This window comes from Capra hircus, chromosome 19 (assembly GCF_001704415.2).
Source record: "Capra hircus breed San Clemente chromosome 19, ASM170441v1, whole genome shotgun sequence".
In the NCBI taxonomy this organism is placed as follows: Eukaryota; Metazoa; Chordata; class Mammalia; order Artiodactyla; family Bovidae; genus Capra; species Capra hircus.
Genome location: NC_030826.1, coordinates 17140321 through 17167703, shown reverse-complemented (window position 1 = coordinate 17167703; position 27383 = coordinate 17140321). Strand labels below are relative to the sequence as shown.

The following is a 27383-nucleotide window of genomic DNA, read 5'->3' as shown; positions in this document are numbered from 1 at the left end:
TTGCATAGGGAAAAACAATCACAAAACAAATCCTTGCGGGTATTTTTTGGGGTTCCCATGCGTTAAATTTGGCTATGATGTCCAGTTGTCCCACCCAAGAACCAAGGATTGGTTCAAGGCTACTTTTGCGCCTTCCAGGACTCTTCATATTTTCCTCCTAGGAATTTACACATTTCTGGTTAAGATAATCTGTATCTAAGGGGCACCTGATTTCTCCTTCTTGATATTTCTCTCTTTTCCTAGTTTCTTTGCCAGCTTCCGTGGCAGCATGCTCTTCCTGGATTCCTCCTGTCTCTGGATATTTCTTCTCAATCTCATTTCTGGCTACTGTTCTTCACTACTGGACCTCCAAATGGTGGACTGCCCCAGGGCTCATATCAAGCCTTCTTCTCTCTATGTACAACCTCCCACTTCACCTCATCTATTCCGTCCACTTCATTTTTCAACTCAAGCAATTATTATCCCAAGCCCAGTTCTCAATTCTGAATTTCACACTCACATATCCAGGGCCTATACAGACCTTAAGGCATTTTAAATTCCTCTTTCAGTCCTTCCAACCACAAAGTCATTGGTTACCAAAGCCAGAATCCTGGGAATCGCACTTGATTCCTGCTCTTCTCCATCATTCCTTCTCATTCATCATCGAGTCTATTGATTCCACCTCCAAAACATGGTTAAAATTCAGCTACTCTCATCTTCACTGCCACAATCCCAAGAGAAGCCACCACCAAGTTTACTACAACAGACTCCTAAACTGTTTCCCACTTCTTCTTCAATCCATTCTGCATATTCAGCAGTCAGAGCAGTACCCAAACGCCTCACAACACTTTTATCTTTTACTGCCCTCCTGCTTTCATTGCTCTGCTCCAATAACCTTGGCCTTCTTCAGGGTCTCGGTGTTGTGGTTGCCTCTTTCTTGCTTTGAGGCTTTATATATGCTGTTCCCACTGCCTGGAATACTTTTTTTTTTAACTGGAAATCCTGATTAGTCTTTCGGACTCTGTTGGAGAGGGAGAGGGTGGGATGATTTGGGAGAATGGCATTGAAACATGAATAACATCACATATGAAATGAGTCGCCAGCCCAGGTTCGATGCATGATACTGGATGCTTGGGGCTGGTGCACTGGGACGACCCAGAGGGATGGTACGGGGAGGGAGGAGGGAGGGGGGTCCAGGATGGGGAACACGTGTATACTCGTGGCGGATTCATGTTGATGTATGGCAAAACCAATACAATATTATAAAGTAATTAACCTCCAATTAAAATAAATAAATTCATATTAAAAAATGTATTTATCTATTTGGCTGCGTGAGGTCTTAGTTGGGACATGCAGGATCTTCCATTTTAGTTGCAGCATGCGAACTCTTTGCTGCACCATGTGGGATCTAGTTCCCTAACCAGGGATTGAATCTGGGCCCCCTGCATTGGTCTAGTCTTAGCCATTGGGCCGTCAGGGAAGTTCCCTGGAATGCTTTTTTTTAAAAGCTACTCTTTGAAAGGTGGAGACTTCTCATCTTCTAGTCTTCTTTGATTTTCCTTCATCAACCATCATCCCCATTATTCCTAAAACAACCAGTTGCATTTCTTTTCCTCACACCATTCATCTCAGTTTGTAATCATATTGATTTGAGGGTCTGTCTGTTGAATGTCCGTCTACAGGTACCACAAAAGCAGAGATTTTGTTTTGTTCCTCACTATACGCCACGTGCCTACCATGTTGTCTGCCACACAGTGAGGAGAGAGAGGTGTTGAATAAAAGAATGGAAGAAAATACATTTAAAAGTCTAGTCACTTGCCAGATAGAGACAGAAACGGAAGAGTTCTGATACAAAGAGAGAGGTAATGATGTGCGATATCACATGAAAAAAGGAAATAAAATTCAAAAGCTTGCAAATTAATTATGAAACTAGAATAAGAGTCAACAGGCAGCAATGGTGTGTGTTGAAAGTTTTAGGCATTCTGCAGGAACTGGAGGAAATCGTACAGCCACACTGCTCAGGTAACACGTCAGGGTAACGGTGCCCTTCCTCTCTTTCCCATGGTTAAGGGCACAACCCCAGTTCTCCAGCAAACCAGCATCCTGAACTTGCAAATTAAAAGGCTGAACTCATCTGCTTTCTGACAACTAGTTTTTTAACCTCCCTGGAAGACTTTAGCAGCTTCTAAGGTTATCAGTACCTTTAAAATCCTTCTCTCTCTTTTGATAAAAGAATGAAAGTGACAAGTAGAAGTCTAGGCTCAAAGCTAGCTTACAAAATAAATCTGCAGAATCTAAAAACACAGACTCACTGTGGAAAAGTTACTTATTCTCCCACCAAGACTGAAAACATTCGTCTAGTGCCCTACACACTTTCCATCCTACCCCATACAGCACTGTTCATCAGTTCAATCAGTATATGTAAATATTATATTTATATGAAAATACATTCTTTCCCTTGTCTTGTTAATTAACATTTCTATCCTTTCCATAAACAGTATAAGTCTTTACTTCTCTATATTCCTCATTCCCACTTTAATTTTTGTTGCAAATGATTACTACTGATATCCTTCCCCGCCCCTGCCCCCTGTTACAATGGAAACCACTTGTATAGATGTCACAAGAAGTTTTACTGACTTATTTGTTCAATGTTGGCTTTTTGCACTCCACATTTCCCTTCTGCACTTATATTCCTTTTTGCTAAAGTATACCCTTTCGAAGATTTTTCAGAGGAGTCTAGGGATAGTAAACTTTCTGAACTTATATATGTCAGGAAATTTATTTTGTTTTCATTCTGCCCACTCTCTTTTTTTCGGTCTGTGCTGGGTCTTCACTGCTGCAGGTGGGTTTTCTCCAGCTGCAGCGAGTGGGGTCTACTCCCCGGTTGCAGTGCTCGGGCTTCTCACGGTGGTGGCTTCTCTTGTTGTGGGGCACAGGCTTAGTTGCCTCACAGCATATACAATCTTCCTGAACCGGGGATGGAACCTGTGTCCCTTGCATTGGCAGGCAGACTCTTTACCACTGGACCACCGGGGAAGTTCCCTACCCACACTCTTGAACTTGGCATGGAATAAAATGCTAAGTGCGAACTTCATTCCCTTTCACCGTGAAGATAGTGCTCCTTTGTCTGTTTACACTAAAAGTTGCTAATGAGAAGTCTGATGACAGTATGAGTCTCATTTCCTCACAGGTAGTTTGCCTTTCTTCTTGGGAAATCTAAGCATTTTTCATATGCCTAGAGTTCTGAAAGTGAACATACCGTAAGTTCATTTAAAAAATTCATATGTTTTACACTTGGTGCATTCTTTCAACCTGACCCCTGGACTCTTCTTTCCTTCTAGTGCTCCTGCTAAATGGTTTTTGGCCCTCCTGGATCAAACTTACACTTGGTGTGACCTTTCTTTAGAACATTCCATCGCTTTTTCTCTGTGATGAGGTCTGGGAGAAGTCTTCAGCTTGATATTCTAGCTCGATCTTCTAGCTCACTAACTCATTTAAAAGAAGTTTAGTGGATTGGGGGCAGGAAGAGAAGGGGACGACAGAGGATGAGATGGCTGGATGGCATCACGGACTCGATGGACATGAGTCTGAGTGAACTCCGGGAGTTGGTGATGGACAGGGAGGCCTGGCGTGCTGCGATTCATGGGGTCGCAAAGAGTCGGACACGACTGAGCGACTCAACTGAACTGAACTGAGTTTGAAAAAAAATTTTTTTTAATTATGGTAAATTTTATGTATAGTAAAATACACACATTTAAATACACAATTCAGTAAATTTTGAAGAATGTGTACACTCATGAAACTGACATGTCCACCAAGATGAAGATCACCTACACAATCACAAAGAGCTCTCCCACTGCCTTTCCCCCTTTCCAGCCAACTCTCAACCGAAAGCAAAGCACCGCTCTGATTTTTTTCTGTTCATGAGCTTCCTATAAATGGCAGCATAAAGTACGTACTCTCTGGTGATGCCTTTTCACATAATGTTTTATTCATCCATGCTGCTTTTGTAGTATCAGCTGTTCATTATCTCTCTCTCTCTTTTTTTTTTTGGCCACACTGCATGGCATGTGGGATCTTAGTTCCCTGACCAGGGATTGAACCCACGCCCCCTGCATTGGAAGAGTGGAGTCTTAACCACTGGACCACCAGGGAAGTCCCTGTTCATTCTCTTTAATGCTGACTTGTAACCATTGTATGATGACACAATAAATTGCTGGCTCATTCTATCGATGGACAATTCACTCCAACTGTGCTTAATTTGGTTTTCATTTTCCAAATCCCTAATTGTTTCTTTTGAACAACAACCTGTTCTTGTTTTGAACTTCATATTCCTACTTTAGGACCAAAATTCTCCCCTTTATCTCTCTGAGAATATGAATAGGCTTTTTCCAAGGTCTTCTGCTCCTTGCTCTAGTTCCTTGGGGCTGAGGTTTTGCATTTGTTGAGCTTATTGGTTCTTTCTCATTGGTCTGTTCTTTCTCAGATGTTTGATTGTTATCCCATCTCCTACCCTAGAATCCTTCTTCCTACATGCACGTCTTGGCCTTTGTTGGCCTCTTGTAAGGTGGCTACTTTTGCTTCCTGAATCTTGGCCAATATACCTATGATGTCTCCCTCGCAGTTGCTCAGGTGGTTATTTGTCCTGGCCATTACAGCAACCTCTCAGTGCTGCAGCTGGGATAAATTCCAGACTGTAGCTGAGATGTCTCCTGAACGCCAGCTGAAGCCTCACAAGGCAGTCTTTCCTTAACTCTGTGACCTCAGCATGCTTCTGGGTCTGCATGTCTGCCTCATATCATATTTAGGAGTGATTCACATCTTTAAGGCTCACTGAGCATCCCTCCTTTGATTTCATAGTGTGGCTGTGCATTTACTTGGCTTTAAATACACATATTTTATATCACTGGGGGATGTTCTGGAGTGGGAATGGGAGATTTAAGATTGTACTCCTAAGACTATCATATCTGAAATTCATAGGTTCTTTTGAACCTTTTCTATTTTTACACGAGTATTAGAAAACATAATCCAGTCCTTGTAGCATGTCTTCTTTGCCAAAAAAAACCACACCAAGCATCTTGAGTTGAAAGTGAACTAAGCACAGCAACCGACTAAAAGTGAGTAAGGATCTGCACTTGCAAAATCCCTTGTCCCCGCCAAGTCAAGCTTGCTTATTCTCTTACTTCAGCTATGCTCCATGGCTTCCTCTTTGTCTCATGATATTTTTCAGTTAGATAAATACACATTTTAGATAAATAATTCTTTCGGTTCAGCCCCATCCTATAGCTGCCCGTTCTCACCCTGTCTTTCTAATACCTGACTTCTGCTGATCTTCAATGGGTAACAACACAAAATAAACACTACCATCGAGTACCTGCTAGAATTCCGAGGAATGACGAGGGGTGAGTGATCTTCCTATTAACATCATTTGACACTGAAATCAAGACAGAATGAACACATTCCTACTCTACAGCCTCAATTAAAAAAGAAAAACCAAATTTAAAGAACAGCGTGATCTCAAGAAAGAAAATGATCAGTTTTGAGCATGACTTTCTGAACAACAGAAAATCGTCTCATTTTTCTAGGCTATCCTGCTATAAAGTTTGATTCATTCCAAGAGTCTCCAATTAGCGTGAATCTCTTTCACTTCTGCACACAAGCAGCTGAACACTGGTGGAGAACAAAAGCTGATGCTGGGGGGGCGGGTGCGGGGTCTCACTACACACTTACGATCTCAAACCGCAAATGGGCGCTCAGGTCTTCCTGGGAGCAAAACCACTGGGAGACAGTGGGAAAGCTCTCCCACTCTCTAAAATGAGTATTTCTGTTTCCTTGTCAACGTCCTTCACCACCTCTCTTGATCCTCACTCTCAGGCTCACGACCTTGCCTCATACTTCAAGAAGAAATAGAAGCAATCAGATAGGAACACCTTCATTTGTGCATCAGTTGGCCTCTGAGGCTTCCTGCCTTGGTTTTCATATTCTCTGCCTTTTGTCGTGTTGCTAGGGGAGAAGGATCCCTGCTCCCATCTAAAGCTGACCAACCTTCCACTTGTGCTGGGATTTCATTCCTCGCCTTCTCAAGGAGGTTATTATTTCAGTGATGGCCCTCCCTTCTGCGTGGCTGCTTTCTCTCTCTGTTCTGAATCATCGCCACCTGCATTTTGAACATTTTCTAGAGTCTCCTTGACTTCACATTCCGCTCTGGCTGCTGCTTCCATTTTTCTCTGTTCTCATTCACAACACACATCCGTGGACACCCAACTCCTCACTTCACTTTCCCATCCTGCTCAAATGGGGCTCTGACCAGCTCTTTCTCCTCTGACTTCTGTGCTGCCTGGTCTAATGGTTAAGCTTCTGCTCTTCTCTTACTTGATGGCATAGTAATATTTAATATAATTGTACTTTTCTTCTTGAAATGCCATCTTCTCTTGGCTTCGGTGACCTAACCCTCTTCTGGTATTTCTTCTCTCTTGTTGGTCACTTCTCTTCTCTTTGCTGGTTCTTTCATGTCAGACCACAAACCTAAATGTTGGCATGGGCCTTCCTTTCTATCAAGTCCCAAGACTTTATATATAATGTATGTATCAGTAACCCCAAACTTTCTATTTCCAGCCTGGAAGTCTTCACAGAACTCCAGATTTATATGTCTAGTAGATTATTTTGTATTTCCACCTAGGCATTTAGAAGCCATTTCAAACCTAACATAGTCAAGAGACAAATCTTGATTCCATCTTTGCCCTAGTTCCGTGTCCCCCTCTTCAAACTTCTCTTCCCCAATCTTTCTTATCTCAGAAAATGGTACTATGCTTATCCAGATGCTCAAGCCAAAATCTACATGTTACCCTCCATCCTTCTCTACTCCTCTCTCACTGAGTCAATCCATTGGCAAGTCTTGTCCACTTTCCCCCCAAACTTATCCTGAATCGGTCCACTACTCTTGGATCTACAATAATTCCTTGTTCAAGGCACTCTCATTGAGCCGCCTCTCCTGGATTCCTGCAATAGCATCTCTAAATGTCTCCCTGCTTCCTATTCACACAGCAGCCATAGTGATCTCTTAAAACATCCAGAAGATTGTGTGGCTCCCTGCATAAAATCCACCAATGGTTTTCTACCACGCTTGGCCAAAATCTAAACTGTTTAGTCTGGATGACAACATGTAACATGATCTGGCCCCCGTCCATCTCTCTGATCTCAACCACTGGCCTGTTGCTCAGCATCCTCCAACCATACAGGATGATGTTTGGTCCCTAAAACACGACACTTATTTCTGTAAGAGAGACTTTTCTCCACTGTTTCCTCTGCTTCACCTGCTCTTTTTCTTTGACCTTTGTATGGCTGACTCCTTACATCCATTACTGTCTACTTAGAGACTCCTCACCAACCAATATTTTATGTGTCTGTTTATTCATTCATATTTTTGTGAAATCTATAGTTTACAACATAGGAAATGTTGAATAAATATTTTAAAATAAATGAAAGGATGGGATTTAAAAAACTATTTTTAAGATCCCAGGTGTCAATGAGCATTATTGTTACCAATAATAAATAACAATAGCAATGACACCTTATATTGAGTGATTACTATATGCCAGGTTCCCATTCTAGGTGTTTTATTTTATATATGTTATCTCATTTCACCCCCAGCAGCCTTACCAAGTAATTGCTATTATTATTCCCATTTAAAAAATTAATTTTCTCCATTCTACACATAGGAAACAGAGGCAACTGGAAAGTTATATGATTTTCCCAAGGTCAAAAATCCCGGTCAAAGCCAGGATTCAGTCAGGGAGACTAATTTTAGGGCCTCCATGATGATCTACTTAGTCTCTTTTTTATTATTATAGATACTAATATCAGTAATGATAAGCAGCATTAACTGAACATCTACTATGTGCCAGGCACCTAGGCTTTTCACTTTGGTTAATTTAATTCTCACAACAAAAGCCTTATAAGGTAGCATTACTATACTCATTTTCCAAATGCAGAAACAAAGAAGCTAAATTTCTAGCTCCAGGTCATGCAATAAACGTGTGGTATAGCCAGGATTCCAACCCACCTGTGACTTTAAATCCTTGTTTTTTCTCTTATACTACATGCTTATATTTTCCCAATGAAGAATTCATTTTTTCCTCATGGTCCATAAGCCACAAACTCAAGGGGTTTCCTGCCAATTCTAGGAAAGTCTTTCATATCCATAGTTTCCTCAACTATTCTGTCCATTCAACAAATATTTAGACTGCCTGATGTGAGCTGACGCGTTGTTTAACATAGGAAGGACTCCATAAATCTCAGTGTGCTATTGGGTTTCTTTGTTTCATCTGTTCTCACCTGTGAAGAAACTTCTCGTAGGTCTGGCGGAAGGCAAAGCCTGCCCGACGAACCCTCACGTTTTCTAGGAGTCCAAGATACTCTACTTGATGCCGGCAGCGTTCATCATCAAAGATCTGTGGGGATTTCATGTCGTTGGGTTTGATGCAACGTACGTAATATGGTTCCTAAAGAAAGAAACCGGCAAATGGTAAGCTTCACTGGAGAAAAATCTCGGACTAAAGACACTAACATGAAAAGGAACGCATCAGTTCTAATGAGGTGGATGAACCTAGAGCCTATTACACTGAGTGAAGTAAGTCAGAAAGAGAAAAACAAATATCATATATTAATGCATATATAGCTTCCCTAGTGGCTCAGAGGTTAAAGCGTCTGCCTCCAATGCGGGAGACCCGGGTTCAATCCCTGGGTTGGGAAGATCCCCTGGAGAAGGAAATGGCAACCCACTCCAGTATTCTTGCCTGGAGAATTCCATGGACGGAGAAGCCTGGTAGGCTACAGTCTACAGTCCACAGGGTCGCAAAGAGTCGGACAGGACTGAGGGACTTCACTTTCACTTTCTTTCAATGCATATATATGGAATCTAGAAAGATGGTACTGATGAGCCTCTTTGCAGGGCAGGAGTTGGAGACACAGACAGACAGACTTACGGACACAGTAGGGGAAGGAGAGGGTGGGATGAATTGAGAGAGGAGCATGGAAACATACACATCACCATATGTAAAAGAGACAGCCAGTGGGAATTTGCTGTATGATGCAGGGAGCTCAAACCTGGTGCTCTGTGACAACCTAGAGGGGTGGGATGGGGAGGGAGGTGAGAGGGAGGTTCAGGAGGGAGGGGACATAGGTATACCTATGGCTGACTCATGTTGACATATGGCAGAAACCAACACAATACTGTAAGGCAATTATCCTCCAATTAAAAATAAATAAAAATTTTTAAAAAGACACTATGACTAACATGTAATTAGTGTTAACTCTGTCAAATTAAGCTTTGTGACTCTAATTTCTCCGGCACAGACTTGTGAAAAATTCTTCCTTTCCTTTCAATTTAAGCTTGGAAGTTCTCAGGCATTCAGCTACATTTTTGTATTATTATATTTTAGGGTTCATCAGGAAGAGTACAAGTGGAATAAAACTAGTGTGTAAGTAATTGAGACAAGTAAACAGCAAGTTTTTATGTATTTACAGAAACATGATTAAAAGTAACAGAAGTAATTTAATAGAAAGAGTCAGAAGCTATGATAAAGATACACTGCAATGAAGAATATAAAATATTAGGCACAGCTCTGGCACATGTAAGTGCTTGATTCAGCTTTGAATCATTTCAGTCCTTCAAACTAGAATAGTTTCTCTGGAATATCAGTGCTTTCAGATGCTTAAATGGAGCAAAAGAAATCTAGACAAAGATTATATACAAAAACGGCCCTCTAATTACTTCTATAAATAGTTTTGCAAATATAATGTTTGGAACAAGATAAAAGTTAATCAGATATACAAGAAGCCAAGATAACATGAATTAGAAATAGCAAAACAATATACAAAATAAAAAGATCTGCAGGGGTCCAGATGTTGGGATTAGCAGACAGAAATATCAAAACAACTATATTTAGCATGTTCAAGATGACAAAAGGCAATATTAAGAATGTTTTAAAGAACCAGAACTATAAAAAAGAACCAAACCAAAGAGAAGACCAATGACTTAAAGATACAATAATAGAAATTAAGAACTCAGTGGACCAGTAGAAGAGTAGACTGGAAATAGTTCAAGAAAAAAATGGTAAACTAGAAGGAAAGTGAGAAGAATTTTCCCAGAATGGACCATGGAGAGACAAAAAGACAGAAGATAAAGAAGAGAGGTTAAGAGGCATAGAAGACACACAGTGAGATGCTTTAATTAACTGGAGTCCCAAGGAGAGGAGACAAAAGGGACAGAAGCACTATTTGAAGAGCTAATAGTCAAAGACTTGGCAAAACTGATGAAAATCAATCAAGCTGTAACAAACTGAAAAAGTGCTACAAACTGCACGCAAGATTAAAAAAAAGTCACCTAGGTACATCAGTAAGACTTCTGAAAACCAAAGAAGAGCAGCCAGAAGGAAAAAGACTTATTACCTAAAGGAGCAACAAACAGTCTAATAGCTGACTTCTCAAAAGAAACTATGGAATACAGAAGACAAATGAATATTATGCCTGAAATGCTGAAAGGCTGCCAGTGCAGAATTTTACACCCTAGCAAACCTATTCTTCAAGAAGGAAAACACGTAAACCATTTCCAGGTAAACAAAAACAGGGAATTTGTCAACATCAGGCCTCATACACAACAGGAGAAAATTCAAACAGAAGAAAAATGGCCCAAGATGAAGATCAAAAAAGAAGGGGTAAATGAGGAAATTTAAACAGATATTAACAGTACTTAGCAGTAACAATGGTGATGGTGATGTCATCATCTTAGACTTAAAATTATATATGAACATATTGTATATATTTACATATATATATAAATGAGATAAATATTTGTAAGTACATGACTAAAACAGCACATAAGTTGGGAGGAAGACAAATAGAATTAAGATGTTTTATGGACCTTGTATTGTCCAGGAAGGAGGTAAAAGTACCAAGTAATATTAGATTTTTATAAATGACACCATAATAATTTGAGTAACCACTGAAACAGTATTATGGCATAAATCTTCCAAAATAATAAAGTTAATAAGCATAGTAATAAAATATCATTGTGATACTAGTGGTTGAGGGGTGGTACAAGGAAAGGATGCCTCCCTAGGTCTAACTAAACATTCTGACTCAAAAGATTTACAGCCCACACTTGGCAGGAGTATACTCAGAAGGACAAGAACATGGCTTGCCAGCAGGCAGTGTCAATCAAGGTCACGTCACAGCCCACACAGCAGTCAGGTGATAGCTTAGGCACAACGAGATGAGGTCTGTATCAGACAGATGTAGGAAGTGTACGCGGTTTAAAAGCCTCACACCCCATAGGATTCAGTATCTCTTATAGCAACTCTAAAGATACAACTTCCAGGGTCCTTGAAAGGGACATGCCTCATGCATGAGTCACCACACTCGGGAAGCCAAAAGTATGACATTCCCACTAGACATTTCTCATTTTCCCAGTGCAGGTGGAATTTATCAATAGGGGTAATTTTTACCTTAAGTGATGTTGCCTAGTAATATGGCTGATATATGTCAGAACAGAGGAACAGAGCTAGAAATTTAACTGAGGATATCAAGCAGAATGAATAGAATTTTGCTTACCTTTCACCCACAGGAATCAGTCAAAAAGGTTAGAAAGGGCAGAAAAAGAAATAGAGAAGAGACAAATAGAAAGCACTAAGGAGATGGTCAATTTGTAAACAACATACAGTAGCTATGTTAAGAGTAAATGCAATAAATGATTTATTCAAAGGACAAAGATGGCCAGAATGAATAAAAAGCCAAAACTAACTCTGTATGCTACTTATGAGTCATACCTGAAGCATAAAGTCATGCAAAGACTGAAAGTTTTAAGGACAGACCATGCAAACCCTAGTCAAAAGAGCTAGTTTTAACTATTTTATTCCTGCAAAAGTGACTTTAAGGCAAGAATCAATACAGAAATAAAGATTTCATAGTGATAAATGACTCAAATGCTAGGAAGATACAATAGTTCTAACTTGAATAAGCTTAATAAATTCACAAAATATTTAAAGCAAAAATGGAAGGCATATTAAGAAGTAGGCAAATTCAGAATTATAGTAGGTTTTATCACATTTCAGCACTGAAAAAACAAAGTAATTGTAAGAATGCGGAAACACTGGACAATAATATGATGGGCAACTTGACCTAACGACTGTGTATAGACTATTAAGTGCAAGTAATTCTAATACATAAAGAAAACTTCCATCTCTTAGGGCTGAAATCACACAGAGTATATCCTCTGATCAAATGAGATTAAGTTAGAAATCAAGAGAAAGAAGATAATTAGAGAATCTTAAGATGATTGCAAATTAAGAAATATACTTCTAAATTATCCTTGGGTCAAAAAGAAAATTACAGTGTGAATTAGAAAATATTTTGAACTCAATAATTTATGCAATCATGTGGGCAAGGCAATCTTAGTATAAGGTATCATTTGAGTCATGTAAATAACTTTACTAAACAGAAACCAGCTGAATGGAATTTTACCAGTGTTGATTGATTATGCCCAGAAAGGGGTAACACTCACACCCAACTAAGGGGTGGGAATGCCCTTTCATCCTGGTTAGTAATATAAAAACCTGCAGATAAGGGATCCAGTGCAAATGCTTTCTCTATATTTCATCAGCATTCTGTTTCAATTTATAAATGCCGCCTCCTCTCTCCTTATAAATATCCAGACTGACTCAACCTAAGAAATCCTAAATTTGACAAATTCCAAGCATCTTACTAAGGTTAAGCCACAAAAGTTAACAGTGATCTTATCATCTGGCACTTTTAATCCTTTTTCTCCCTATATGTTATGAGAAAAACATCCTTTGACAAAGCACATGCTTGCTAAATCACTTCAGTCGTGTCCGACTCTTTGGGACTCTATGGACTGTAGCCTGCCAGGCTCCTCTGTCCATGGGATTCTCCAGGCAAGAATACTGGAGCAGGTTGCCATTTCGTCCTCCAGGGGATCTTCCTGACCCAGGGATTGAACCCGCATCTCTTGCATCTCCTGTATTGGCAGGAGGGTTCTTTACCACTAGTGCCACCTGGAAAGCCCTTGCCAAAGTACACTAATCAGTATATACATTAGCCAGAAGACACTGGGTTTAGATATTCATTTACTTAGCCTGTGTTGAACAGTATCAAATAGAGCCAATGGCAAATTAAAGTTCATTTAATTTACTGACCATCTGTTCAGAGTGCTTTATGAGGTATCAGTAAAAGCCATTCAGTCGTGTCTGACTCTTTGCGACCCCATGGACTATGCAGTCCATGGAATGCTCCAGGCCAGAATACTGGAGTGGGTAGCCGTTTCTTTTTCTGGGAGATCTTCCCAACCCAGGGATTAAACCCAGGTCTTCCGCTTTGCAGGTGGATTCTTTACCAGCTGAGCCACCAGGGAAGCCCATGAGGTATCAAGAGAGAGAAGATTAGACGAAGTCATTCCTTAGATTCAAAAGACTTATAATCTAGGTGGCAATGAGACATGTGTTTAAAAATACTATGCGCTATAGTTAATAATACTATATTGTACATTTGAAAGTTGCTGAGAGAGTCTTAAAAGTTCTTATCAGTTCAGTTCAGTCGCTCAGTCGTGTCTGACTCTTTGCGACTCCATGAATCGCAGCACGCCAGGCTTCCCTGTCCATCACCAACTCCCGGAGTTCACTCAGACTCATGTCCATTGAGTCAGTGATGCCATCTAGCCATCTCATCCTCTGTCGTCCCCTTCTCCTCCTGCCCCCAATCCTTCCCAGCATCAGAGTCTTTTCCAATGAGCCAACTCTTCGCATGAGGTGGCCAAAGTACTGGAGTTTCAGCTTTAGCATCATTCCTTCCAAAGAAATCCCAGGGCTGATCTCCTTCAGAATGGACTGGCTGGATCTCCTTGCAGTCTGAGGGACTCTCAAGAGTCTTCTCCAACACAACAGTTCAAACGCATCAATTCTTCGGTGCTCAGCCTTCTTCACAGTCCAACTCTCACATCCATACATGACCACTGGAAAAACCACAGCCTTGACTAGACAGACCTTAGTTGGCAAAGTAATGTCTCTGCTTTTGAATATGCTATCTTAGTTGGTCATAACTTTCCTTCCAAGGAGTAAGCGTCTTTTAATTTCATGGCTGCAATCACCATCTGCAGTGATTTTAGAGCCCCCCAAAATAAAGTCCGACACTGTTTCCCCATCTATTTCCCATGAAGTGATGGGATCAGATGCCATGATCTTCGTTTTCTGAATGTTGAGCTTTAAGCCAACTTTTTCATTCTCCTCTTTCACTTTCATTAAGAGGCTTTTTAGTTCCTCTTCACTTTCTGCCATAAAAAAGTTTATGTATGGTTTATGTATGGTGATGGATGTTCATTAGACTTACTGTGGTGATTATTTTGCAAAATATACAAATGTCAAGTCATCACGTTGTACACCTAAAACGGATAGTTATATGTCAATTATATGTCAATAAAATACATGAATAATTAAAATTTTTTTAATAAAAAAAAAACCGCTGTGTGAGCTCAAAAAAGCAGGAGTTAGGGACTTTCACTTCCAGTGATGAAGGACTAGGCAATTCCTATCAACCTTCCTGAGAAAGTCACTAGGAAAAAAGTGCTATACAAAATTATGGGGGGATGGGCGAAATCTTCATTGCATGAAGAGCTAATAACATAGCCAAGAAGACTAAAGTCCAGGGGGGATAAAGCTGGCCTTGAGGTCTGCTTTTATTTTCGAGGCAACTGTCTGCCGATCTATAGAGGCAGCCGTGACGCTCAGCACAGCTGCCGGCAGCCTTGAGGGGTCTGGGGGATGAAAGCTGGAGCCTGAGTCCTAGGACGCAGGACTCTACTCTGGTCTGGAATCCTGAGGAGTTAAACTCAGTAGTTACAAGCTGAATGGAAAACAGGTTGGCGCTTCCATGGAAGGCAGACAGCTCACTGCTGAGCCACTGTAGGTCCTGAAATTTGATTAAGGTGATTTCAGAATGTCAGAATTTGCCTGATACATCTTTTAAAACATAAACTTTCAACTTTTCTGTTAGGATTAGATGTCACTAATAAGTGGCAATGTATCTGTCGTTGTTCAGTCGCTCAGTTGTGTCTGACTCTGCGACCCCACAGACTACAGCATACCAGGCTTCCCTGTTCTTCACCATCTCCCTGAGCTTGCTCAAACTCCTGTCCATTGAGTCAGTGATGCCATCCAACCATCTCATCCTCTGTAGTCCCCTTCTCCTTCTGCCTTCAATCTTTCCCAGCATCAGGGTCTTTTCTAAGGAGTCAGTTCTTCACATTAGGTAGCCAAAGTACTGGAGCTTCAGCTTCAGCATCAGTCCTTCTAATAAATATTCAGGATTGATTTCCCTTAGGATTGACTTGTTTGATCTCCTTGCAGTCCAAGAGACTCTCAAGAGTCTTCTCCAACACCACAGCTCATAAGCATCAATTCTCTGGCACTCAGCCTTCTTTATGGTTCAACTCTCACATCCATACATGACTACTGGAAAAACCATAGCTTTGACTATATGGACCTCTGTCGGCAAAGTAATGTCTCTGCTTTTTAATATGCTGTCTAGGTTTGTCACAGCTTTTCTTCCAAGGAGCAAGTGTCTTCTAATTTTGTGGCTGTAGTCACATCTGCAGTGATTCTGGAGCCCAAGAAAATAAAGTCTGTCACTGTTTCCCCATCTATTTGCCATAAAGTGGTGGGACTGGATGCCATGATCTTAGTTTTTTGAATGTTGAGTTTTAAGCCAGCTTTTTCACTGTCCTCATTCACCTCCATCAAGAGGCTCTTTAGTTCTTCTTCACTTCTGGTGTCATCTGTGTATCTGAGGTTATTGATTTCTCCCAGCAATCTTGATTCCAGCTTCAGCCCAGCATTTCACATGATGTACTCTGCATATAAGTTAAATGAGCAGGGTGACAATATATAGCCTTGATGTACTCTTTTCCCAGTTTTGAACCAGTCTGTTGTGGCATGTCTGGTTCTAACTGTTGCTTCTTTACCTGCATACAGGATTCTCAGGAGGCAGGTAAGGTGGTCTGGTATTCCCATCTCTTTAAGAATTTTCCACAGTTTGTTGTGATCTAGTGTAGCCAATGAAGAAGTAGACGTTTTTCTGAAATTCTCTTGCTTTTTCTGTGATCCAACGGATGTTGGCAATTTGAGCTCTGGTTCCTCTGCTTTTTCTAATGTATCTGTATTCTTTTTCTTTAATCTGATTTGACAATTTTGCTCCATTTACATTCACTATACTTATTAATATATTTGGATTTTTCTCTAACATCTTAATTTGTCCCAGCTTTCCTATGTTATTCTGTCTCCTCTTTCCTATGTTTTTTAGGACTGATGATTCTTTTCTCATTCTGACTTCCCCTACCCCCAACTACTAGCTTGTAAGTTAAAAACTCATTTCTATTATTTTAACGACCACACTAGAAAATTGTACATGTACTTATGACAGTCATAAGCTAATCAATACACTTATCCTTTTCCTGAACAACCAAGGACCTTAAACACTTGAAATATAATCACTCACCTTTCCAGTTTATATACTATTGTGTTATTTAACCTGCATTTTAAATCAAATATAATATTATTTTATAGAGTCAGTTGATTTATATGCATCCACATATTTACCAATTTCTTTGATCTTCATTTTGCATTTCAGACTTTCATTCAGTAACCAGACATCCTCCTACCTGATATATATCCTTTAGAATTTCCTTTTTCTTTGCTTTTTATCTATTTTATTTTTTAAATTATAGAACTATGATAACACATTTATAGGAGACAGAATAAAGTTACATATATATTTCCATATATATGTATGGAAATATATTTACATACATATAGTTCCACTATATATTACAATATTTTTAAGTAGATAAATTAAGATTTTTGTTGGAGTTTCAATATCAAATTCTCAGGAATTAATAGAATGAATGTATAGAGCAGTAGAAGAACATAGTAGACCTGAAAAGCATTATGAACCAATTTGACATAATTAAGATTTATACTATGGTTTTTCCAGTAGTCATGTATGGATGTAAGAGTTGCACCATAAAGAAGGTTGAGCACCAAAGAATTGATGCCTTTGAACTATGGTGTTGGAGAAGATTTTGAGAGTCCCTTGGACTGCAAGAAGATCAAACCAGTCAATCCTTAAGGAAATAAACCTATTTATGATTATCCACTGGAAAGACTGATGCTGAAGTTCCAATACTTTGGCCACCGACATGAAGAGCCAACTCATTGAAAAAGACCCTGATTCTGGGAAAGATTGAAGGCAGGAGGAGAAGCGGATAACAGAGGACTGACTCAATGGACAAGAGTTTGAGCAGGCTCTGGGAGATGTGAAGGAAAGGAAAGCCTGGCGTGCTGCAGTCCCTGGGGTCACAAACAGTTGGACACAACTGAGCAACTGAACAACAAGATTTATATAATTTTCACACAACAGTAGGATATAAATTCTATTCAAGTTCCCACGGAATTTCCTTCAGTGTGGTTCTGTTTTTATTTTTTCAGAAAGATTCTTTGTTGTTCATGAAAAATAAACTCTCTCAGGATAGAATTTTGATTTATTTTCTCTAGGCCTGTTACTCCTTCAAAGCTAATCTGCTTTTAAGGTATTTTCTTGGTCTTTGATATTCTGGGGTTTCACTAGAGGATTGGGGGCAGATTTCCTTTAATTTTTCTAACTTGGGATACACTAGGCTTCCTGACTTGTCTCTTTCGTCATTCTGGAAATTCTTTTTCTTTTTCTTCAAATATTGCTCTGCCCATTCTCTCCTCTCCACGATTAGATGCACATTAGACCTTTCCATTTTATCTTCCATGTCTCTTAATATGTCTTTTAGAAGTTTCATTTCTTGGACTAAGTGAAATTCTGGATAATTTCTTTGAATTCTGTCTTTCATTTCCCTATTCTCTCTTCAGCTTTGTCTTAACCAATGTTAAAGCTATCCACTGAGTTCTACATTTTAATTATTGAGCTTTTATTTCTATCAATCGCCCAGTCACTTGCTCTCAGTTACTAGTTCTCATGTTTTCAGGACTTTCATTTCTTGAAACACATTAAACATTCTGGCAGTCTTTCTGATAATTCTGTATAAGACATTTTCATGAGTCTGTGTTTAGTCTCACCTCCCTTGGGTCCTGTCTTGCTTCTTTATATGTGTGGTGATCCTTTACTATGAACTGCTTATTTTCCTTAGAACACCATCTGTGGAAGTTCTATTTCTTTAAGGTCTGGTAGGAAGGTGGTTTCCTCTCTTTGCTTTCATCAGATGCCCGGGGGCAATACCAGACCCGGATGGACCACTTTAAATTGTTGGCTTCAGCCTTTTCAGGCCACCTAGGTATGAGTTTGGACTACAGATCTCATCAAAGCCGGCTTATGATTATTAATTCTCAAGGGAGGTTCACTCACCCCACTTGGCTCAGTGCCAAAGACCAAGGCAGGCAGTTTTCCTTTCAGACAGTGAGGGATTCTTTCCGGAGCTAGCCCTTAGAAGAGGCGACCCTCTAGAGACCTAGCTTTGTGCAGCTGGTGTGTACATACTTGTGAGTGTGCATGTGGTTTGTAATCCCCTACTCTGAGCAGGCCCTGGGCTTCCCTTCAAGGACCCAGTACTTGGACACCCACACTCACAGGTACCCACACGTAAAGGTACCCACTTCAACAACTGCCCAGAGGGGAAAGCAGCATGGTGCTCTCCTCACTTTTCCCTTCCCTCAGTTAATTTCTGCCTTCACTCAGCACCTGGCCTACATATTCCTTGCTTTCTCGTTAGTTCATGACTGTATCCAGGAAGTTGGTTTTTTACAGTTTACCTAACTTTCTGGTTGTTTTCAGTTGGTTTTAAAAGGCCGCTTTGTTCACCCCATTGCCATCAAATGCATTACTCACATGTATTTTAAAACTCTTCATGTTTACGTTCCTAGGTGAAACTCACGTCTAATTTCATTTCTTTCATGTTAACCTTGTACTAAGGTAATAGTAATCTCACAAAATAAATCGGGTAGTGGCCTCTCTTCTTCCCATCCTCCAAAACCATGTATGTATGATAGGAATTACTGGCTCCTTGAAGGATTTATAAAACTTATCTATAAGACCATCTGGGCCTGAAGTTCTTGGCAGAGTTGGAAGAAGGCAGACTTCTGATTAGCGATTCAGAATCTCTAAGGTTACTGATTTATTCAGGTTTTCTATTTCTTCTTGAGTTAATCTTGATACCATTATTCTAGAAAACTAGTGCCTCCCAGGCGGTGCCAGTTAAGATTCCTCCTGCCGATACAGGAGACATGAGAGATTCAGGTTCAATCCCTGAGTTGGGAAGACCCCTTGGAGTTGGAAATGGCACCCCACCCCAGTATTCTTGCCTAGAAAATTCTATGGGCAGAGGAGCCTGGCAGGCTACAGTACATGGGGCTGCAAACAGTTGGACCCAACTGAGCACACACACACATTCTATTATTAGAAAACTAATTTTTAAGATTCATTGGCATACAGCTGTTTGTAATAGTCTGATGCTTAAAAAAAAATCTCTGTAATATAGAGGTTGTAACCTTTTTTCATTCTGAATATTGTTTTCTCTTTTTAAAATCAATTTTTAAAAGGTCTAATTAATTTTTTGATCTATTACTTTTAGTTTTTGCTATTTAAAAATTATTTTCTCACTTTCTTTAGATTTTCCTTGGATTCCCTTTACTGACTTCTTGAATTGTATCTAATCTCATTTACTTTTGATCTTCCTTTTTTGTCTGTTTGTTTTTAATAAAGGCATAACAAGTGGACCACTTTAGGAGTATTCTACTGATTCTGATAAATTCTCTGTCATGCAGTTCCACATATTTTGTAGTTTCCATTGATATTTCTTCTTCAACCTGTGAGTTACTTGGGAGAACACTTTTTTAAAGTTCCCAAGCATATTAAAAAAAAAAACAACACTTTAAAATGCTGGTTTTTATTTTACTTGTTGTGAGGATGGAGAATACCCCTGTATATATATTTGTTAAAACAGTTGAGACTTCCTTTGTGCTCTAGCTTATGGTCATTTCTTAAAAATGTTCCATGTATACTTGAAAGGAATATGTATTTCCTATCCTCTGGGTACAGAGATCTTTTGATTAAAGTTTAAATTTGGTTTTCAAAGCCTCTGCACTCTTGCTAAGGTTTTTGCTTGATCTATCAGTTTTTGGTAGAGTCGGTTTAAAATCTCCCTCTAGAATTGTGAACTTGTCAATTTTGCCTTTTCCGCCTTTTACATTTTTCAGGGTCTTCTTTTTTTTTGGGTTTTTAGAATTTAAGTACCATCATGGCTGTATTGTTAGGTACCTAGTTCAAAATGGCTTTATTGAGTATTTTCTTTTTATTATTACTAGTCTATCTGTATTTAATAGATTTCCCCCTTAAATTTTATGTTCTCTCACATTAATACTGCCTTCACCAGTTTTCTTGGGGGAGGGGGCTTGATATGTCTTTATCTACCTTTTTGTTCTTAATCTTTCTGCAGAGTATTAATTAGATATAATAACTCCTATGAACAACACAGCAAAACCTTGGTGTTATTGCAGGTTCAGTTCCAGACCATGGCAGTAACATGAACACTGCAATAGGGTGAGTCACATGAATTTTGTGGTTTACTGGCTTTCTGGACTGATGGGTTGTCTCTATTCTTTTGCTTATCCCTCCTCCCTCTCTCATTTCCTATCTCTACACACAGAGACTGGGGAGCTGTAGCAGAGACTGCTAGGCTAGCTGCCTACCTCATATATACAGTACTTTTTTCCTACTTTGAAACAGAATACTTGCTTCTAGCTGGGAGCAATGCTAACCAGAATGAAAGGCACTTCCCAGCTTCTCTGGCAACTAAGTACACCAAATGAGATGGAGCTAAAGTACTATATGAGGCTTCCAGGAAGTCTCTTTAAAAAGGAAGACACTCCAGCTGCCATCTTGGACCAGGGGGATGGATGCCAAGCATTAAGATAGTAGAGGAGAAAGACAGAAGGAACCTGGGTCTCTAACAACCTTAGAGCTGCTATGCCAGTGCTGGGATACCTGCTTCCGTACTTCATTTATACAGAGAGAAATAAATGTCTCTTCTGTTTAATCCATTAATTTGGGGGTGGAGGTGGGGTTCATTTGTTTAGCAGCTGAATGCAATTCTCCATACAGAAATGATAAATGGTCCTAGAATTTTTACTTAAAAAATGTAACAGGACTTCCCTGGTGGACCAGTGCTTAGGAGTCCAGCTTCCAGTGCAGGGGACATGGGTTTGATACGCGGTCGAGGAACTCAGATCCTACATCCTACAGGGCAACAAAGCCTGTGCACTGTGACTCCTGAGCCTGCACTCTAGGGCCCATGAGCTGCAGCTGCTGAGCCCACGCACCGCGACTCCTGGAGCCCGTGCGCCCCAGAGCCTGTGGCTCCGTAACAAGCGAAGCCCCTCTGTGCTACAACTAGAGAAAGCCTGCATGCCACAATGAAGACCCTCTGCAGGCTGCAGTGAAGACCCAGCACAGCCACAAATAAACAAATGTTAGAAAATGAACATTGAACTACCAAATATTGACAATAAAAATGACTCTTTTCTGGTTAATTAACTTGAACATATTTTACAAACAATATATTTACAATGAATGTGTTTTATAAAGTACATTCTATAAGCTTCTGTGTGCGACTCTCTATCTCGTGTCCCACGTCTTTCTTCTAGGTTCACTTTTCTTGCAGGATGAGGCAGGTTGAAGCTGACTTGCAGAGAAAAGCTGAGGGACAAGAGGAGGGTCTTAAGGGTATTCAGGTCTACAGCTCTGGTATCCTTAACCCTTTCTGGTTTTCTGGCAGTTTGATTATACAAGCCAACACACTGTTCTTATTTGTTGTCACCTGAGGCCAAAGAATCCTGACGAAAAGAACAGAAAGCTACTGAAGAGATGTATTCTTATGGCATTTGCCTAATTTATCCACAGTGAAGTAACCAAAAATAATATAGATTTAAGTTTTTAGAGAGGAAGTTGATTAAAAAAAAAAAGATAAAAATGAAGAAGAAAAAATACACTGGAAAAACACCAGGAGAAAGATAAAAATGAAGGAACTAAAAATAATGAGCCCCAGAATGCTGCCTAATTTATCAAACTTGTCAACAGCAGCAGTTAAGAGTAGAAATCTGTTCTTCAAGGGGAAGAAAATCTCAGACTAAAGTTATCAAACAGTATGGGATCTCAAAGGAAGAATAAAAAGCAGAAATGACGGCCCATAGTGCATCTTTTTATTTCAACTATTTAAAAGAGCCCAAGGATAACACTTAAATACTAAACTTCCTCTTAAAACTCTATCTGTAATTTGTATTCAGATACAATATAAGGATGGTACATGATAATTTAACTCAAGATTTTTTTTAAAGCCAGGCCTTGTCTTCAGCACAGGGCTAAAATTTCTTTCATCAGGCACATACTATACCTGTAGTATACGGTTTTTATTTTTTTAAGATTACATTAAGACTTTCCCGTTGATGACAACAATATAAAAGGCTTAAATTTGAGAAGATCATTCATCTGGGACACAAACAACTGTTTCACCAAGCCATGTTAAAAAACAAAAAAAAACAGTATTAAGAATTGTTATAACATTCATTTAAAATACATGTTCTTCAATTTGATTTACTATAATTACCTAAAAAGCAAATATTATACATACCTTTCTCATTAACATATGTCAAGAGGGAATCCATGAAATAAAACGGGTATTTTAAAATGAAAGTACTTACCTTTGAAGCAAGGTTGTCTACCAAAGCAATCATAGAATTCTTAAATAAGGTGGCAGCGGTCAGTGGTCTCTTGGTCACCTCTGTAATGCTCAGTTTGCCTTCAGGCCACATATTCTTCAGCACGGGATTTGAACTGAGGAGCACAGAAAGAGGGGCTTGAACGCTACATTCAAATAAGTGGGTTAAGAATTGCTAAGCATTCCTGCTGAACTGTATCCTGGGAGCCACAACTGCACTGCAGATGCAACTCACTAGGCCTGACTGAACAAATGATTCCACGTAGAAAATCCGGCTGAGAGTATAATGGCAGGTACCACACCACAAAATGAGAAGCTGTGTCTAAACCACGCCACTTTCAAAAAATTCTTTCAATTTCTTTAAACGACTGCATTGCTATTATTACATAGGATATTCAATAGTTTACATAGCTCTTACACCATATACCTAAAATCAAATGGTTTTGGTGATTGTTACAAAAATGAGAACCAATCACAAACAGGAAAATGATCCTCAAGGTCACGTCAGAAATCAGGAAAGGGAAAGCATTTTTTTTTTAAAAACTGGAGTATAATTGTTTTACAATAATGTGTTAGTTTCTGCTGTACAACAAAGTGAATCAGCTATATGTATACAGATACCCCCTCCCTCTTACACTTCCCTTCCACCCAGCCCCACCGCGCCCCTCTTGGTCATCACAGAGCACCTAGCTGAGCCCGCTGTGTCACACAGCAGCTTCCCAGCAGCCAGCTATCTGATAAACACGGTAGCGTATGGCAATGCCACTCTGTCCATTCATTCCACCTTCCCCTTCCCCTGATGGGCCCACAGGTCCGCTCTGTCTGCGCCTCAAGAAAGCAGCTTTTGATTGACACAAATACGCATCCAGTATACACCACAAAACGCCAGGTCTCTCAAAAAATACAGAGAGGAACAGAAAATAACCACTTTTACATCGTCTTCCCATAAATCCCTTTACTGCAGCGGAATTATGATCACACTTATAGGTAGTGCTGGCAGCTCCAATATTTTATTGATGTGATACTAAGATGGCTGCAATCCAATTCTTAAACTTGAGGCCAGTTTTCAGGCTAAAAGTGATATATGCCTTATTTGGCTCTGATTTTCTTCCTGTTTCATTTGGGTGCTTTTGATTTTTTTAAAATAACTTTTTATTGGAGTATAGTTGACTTACAATGTTATGTTGGGATTGACATTCACACACTACTATCTATAACATAGATAACTAATAAGGACCTACTGTGTATTGCACAGGAAACTATTCAGTGCTCTGTAATGATCTATAAGGGGAAAAAAAAAAGAGCAGATATATGTATATATATAACTGATTCACTTTGCTGTATACCTGAAACTAACAGAACACTTGGTGCTTTTGATTTTGAAATTATTGGAATTCGAAATGTTGCTTGTTTCCTGAAAACTTCTCTCATCAGATTTTTTTCTTTCTTAATTGGGGGTTGAGAATAGAAAAAAGCTTAACATGGATCTTTTCTGCTAATTGTGTTTACTGCTCTCATCATTTTGCCCACTTTTCTTTCCCTGGCATAAAATTGAGAAAATTGAGTTGGTTCCCCAAACATCTAGTAAATTTCCATACATAGAGGTTCTAAATAATAGTAGCAAACTGCCAGAATGGACAAGAGCGAAGAAGATAAACAGTGAGGTGAAGACTGGCTAGTCTGTGAATGAAGGCAGAGAAATATTCCTGACTCTGACTGTTGCCAGCAAGCTGTGCCAACTGCCATCAAATGTGGCTATAAAATAACGCATGATCTGTGGTTCATGGACCCAGTTTTACTACGTTCTAGTCCTATTCCATAATTTTCCAAAGATAACATGTCAATAAAAATGACCACATAAATGCATATTGCTTTTCCTTAACTTTACCATTCCAATCTTTAGCAGAGAGATAACTTGAGGCAATAGTTCTCAGTTTTTGGTGCCCATCGTGCCCGAATGCCTTTGTAACATCAAAGGAATATTAATAGAATTTCCAGAAAGTAGAGTGTGTGCACTTTGAAAATCCTGATGCATGTCAAAGACAGAAAGTCACTGTCTTTGGGTCTATGCAGTTTCTATCCCCAGTTCTACACTGCTCACTTTTGGCCTTGTGTGCTGCTGCTGCTAAGTCACTTCAGTCGTGTCCGACTCTGTGCGACCCCACAGACGGCAGCCCGCCAGGCTCCCCGTCCCTGGGATTCTCCAGGCAAGAACACTGGAGTGGGTTGCCATTTCCTTCTCCAGCGCATGAAAGTGAAAAGTGAAAGTGAAGTTGCTCAGTTGTGTTTGACTGTTAGAGACCCCATGGACTGTGGCCCACCAGGCTCCTCCATCCATGGGATTTTCCAGGCAAGAGTACTGCAGTGGGGTGCCATTGCTTAGAATGAAGGGTGGCGTGAATGCTGGGAATGAAGGAAATAAGATGTTTATTATTATTATTTTATTTGGCTGTGCCAGGTCTTTAGTTGCAGCATGTGGAATCTAGTTCCCTGACCAGGGAACATACCGGGCTTCCTGCATTGGGAGCAGGGACTCTTGGCCACTGGGCCACCAGGAAAGTCCCTATTATTATTATTATATCATCAAACAGTAGAATTGATGTGCAATGAATCAAAATAGACAAGTTCAATTGTTTTCAAAGAGAAAGAACTTTGAGGTTGGTGAGTCAACATAATTTTCAAATATTTAAAAGAGCTTTTTCCTTAAAGGGGGAAGCTTATTTATCAGAAACTCAGTATGTGTAACAGAGAAGGCAGAACTTAGCTGGCTAATGAGAGAGAGGGAAAGAGTGGCCCGTGCACCTGGCATGCCACCTGCTTGCTTCCTGTCTCCTTCCCTTTACACACACACGTGCAAGCATACATGCATGCATACGCTCCAGAACTAGAGATCCAAGGATTACTCTTTAAACAGATATAAAGAAAGGATTAAAATTTACCGAGGTCATTTAGCCATGGAAGTCTCAAAAAGTATCCAGAGGCAAAGGCAGCCCATTTAAATACTAAGAGGATAGTTTTAATCAAAATGATTTCAAGACTTTCCATCCCACTAGCAAGACCTGTCCTACTACGGCAATATATACAATAAGCGGCAACGTTTTATGTTTTCATACCTTTGGCAAGACCATCCCTGCTGTGAAATGTCTTTAATTACTAGACTCAGATCTAAGTTCCTTTGTTCTGATTCCAGGCTTACCAAGCAGCTAAGCATCCTCTGGATGATATTTTTCACTGTCAGTTAATAAACTAGAGTTCTATTTAATTTCCCAGACAGGTTTCCAATAGGGAAGAAGAGGCTGGTAAACCAATGCAAGGGTTTCATACCGCGAGACCCTTAGGACTGCCTGATTGTCTGCTGGAAGTAAGTCCACGCGCTGCTCTGTCTCTGCGTTAGCCCTGTGAGCTGGGGTTACCCGCCAGAAGGTGGCGCTGCTCTCAGTGAGCCGAACCTCTGGGCTTCCCAGGTGGCGCTAGTGGTAAACAACCTGCCTGCCAACGCGGGAGACGTTCAATCCCTGGGTCCTGAAGTTCCTTTGGAGAGGGGCACAAAAACCCACTCCAGTACTCTTGCCTGGAAAATCCCATGGGCAGAGGAGCCTGGTCGCAAAGAGTCGGACACGACTGAAGCGACTTAGCACGCGGCACACAATGAATGCCACCCTGTGCGGCCTCCTGGTACACAGCCTGACTGCCTCCCCTGGGCAACACGCCCTGACTTTGCCCCTGGACGACTGAGGCCGTTTTTCCAATTTGACTTTTTGACATTTTTTATACACAGCAATGCCAGACTCTTTGGTTTCTCCTTCAAAATGAGTGCATTGTACCTGATAAGCCACTCACTGAAACTCCTTTCTGAAAGTCTCTCCTCCCCCAAATTGGTTCTTACATGGGTTCCCTCTCAGACCCCCACGCCTCTGTGCCTTTCTAGGGTTGATGGCTCTCTCTCTGCTCCTGGAGGCTTCATCCACACAGACGAACCACTTTATAGCAAAACCTTTTGAAAAAAACGGTTGAAACCCACCGTCTCCTCATCCTCATTTTCTGTATTCTCTTGACCCACTTCCGTCAGACATCTGTCTTCACGACACTGCTAAAGTCAGTGTTGTCAGGGTTCCACTGACCTTCATGTTACCAAATCCAGTGGTGACTCTTGCTCCTCCCATTACTCTGCTCTTGATGGTGTTTGGCACAGCTGATCATTTTCACTGGGCCTGGCCACCCTGACACCGGATTCCTGGCTTCCTCCCTAACTCACAGGCATGCTCTCAGCTCCCTTCGCTAGTTCCTCCTTCCCTGCTTGACTAAGTGGTGGAGTGCCTCAGGGATTCATCCTTCAATCTCTTCTCTCTTTTATTTTTTGTCTATGCTCACCCTAGATAATCTCAACCAGGACAATGCTTTTAGTACCATCAACAGACGGACGACCATGAATTTACTTCTCTGTTCCCGCCTTTACTCTTGAGTTTCACACAACTGCCTGTTTGGATGGATGTCCAGGACACACCTCCCACAAAACATATTCGAAGCGGTACTCTTTATTTTCCCCCAAAATGAGCACCTCCTCTGTCTTTCCCGCAACCAAGCATCC

At 40.3% G+C, this 27383-nt stretch overlaps 1 protein-coding gene across 1 annotated transcript in view; it reads right to left on the bottom strand.

The window, feature by feature from the left end:
- MYO1D (myosin ID) overlaps positions 1 to 27383 on the bottom strand; it is a 359584-nt gene that overhangs the window by 194279 nt on the left and 137922 nt on the right. The window contains exons 14-15 of the mRNA XM_018064241.1: positions 22779 to 22911; positions 8314 to 8480 (exon numbers count right to left, since the gene is read on the bottom strand). Coding sequence (XP_017919730.1) covers positions 8314 to 8480; positions 22779 to 22911 — 300 coding nt within the window. The remainder of the gene's footprint in view (positions 1 to 8313; positions 8481 to 22778; positions 22912 to 27383) is intronic.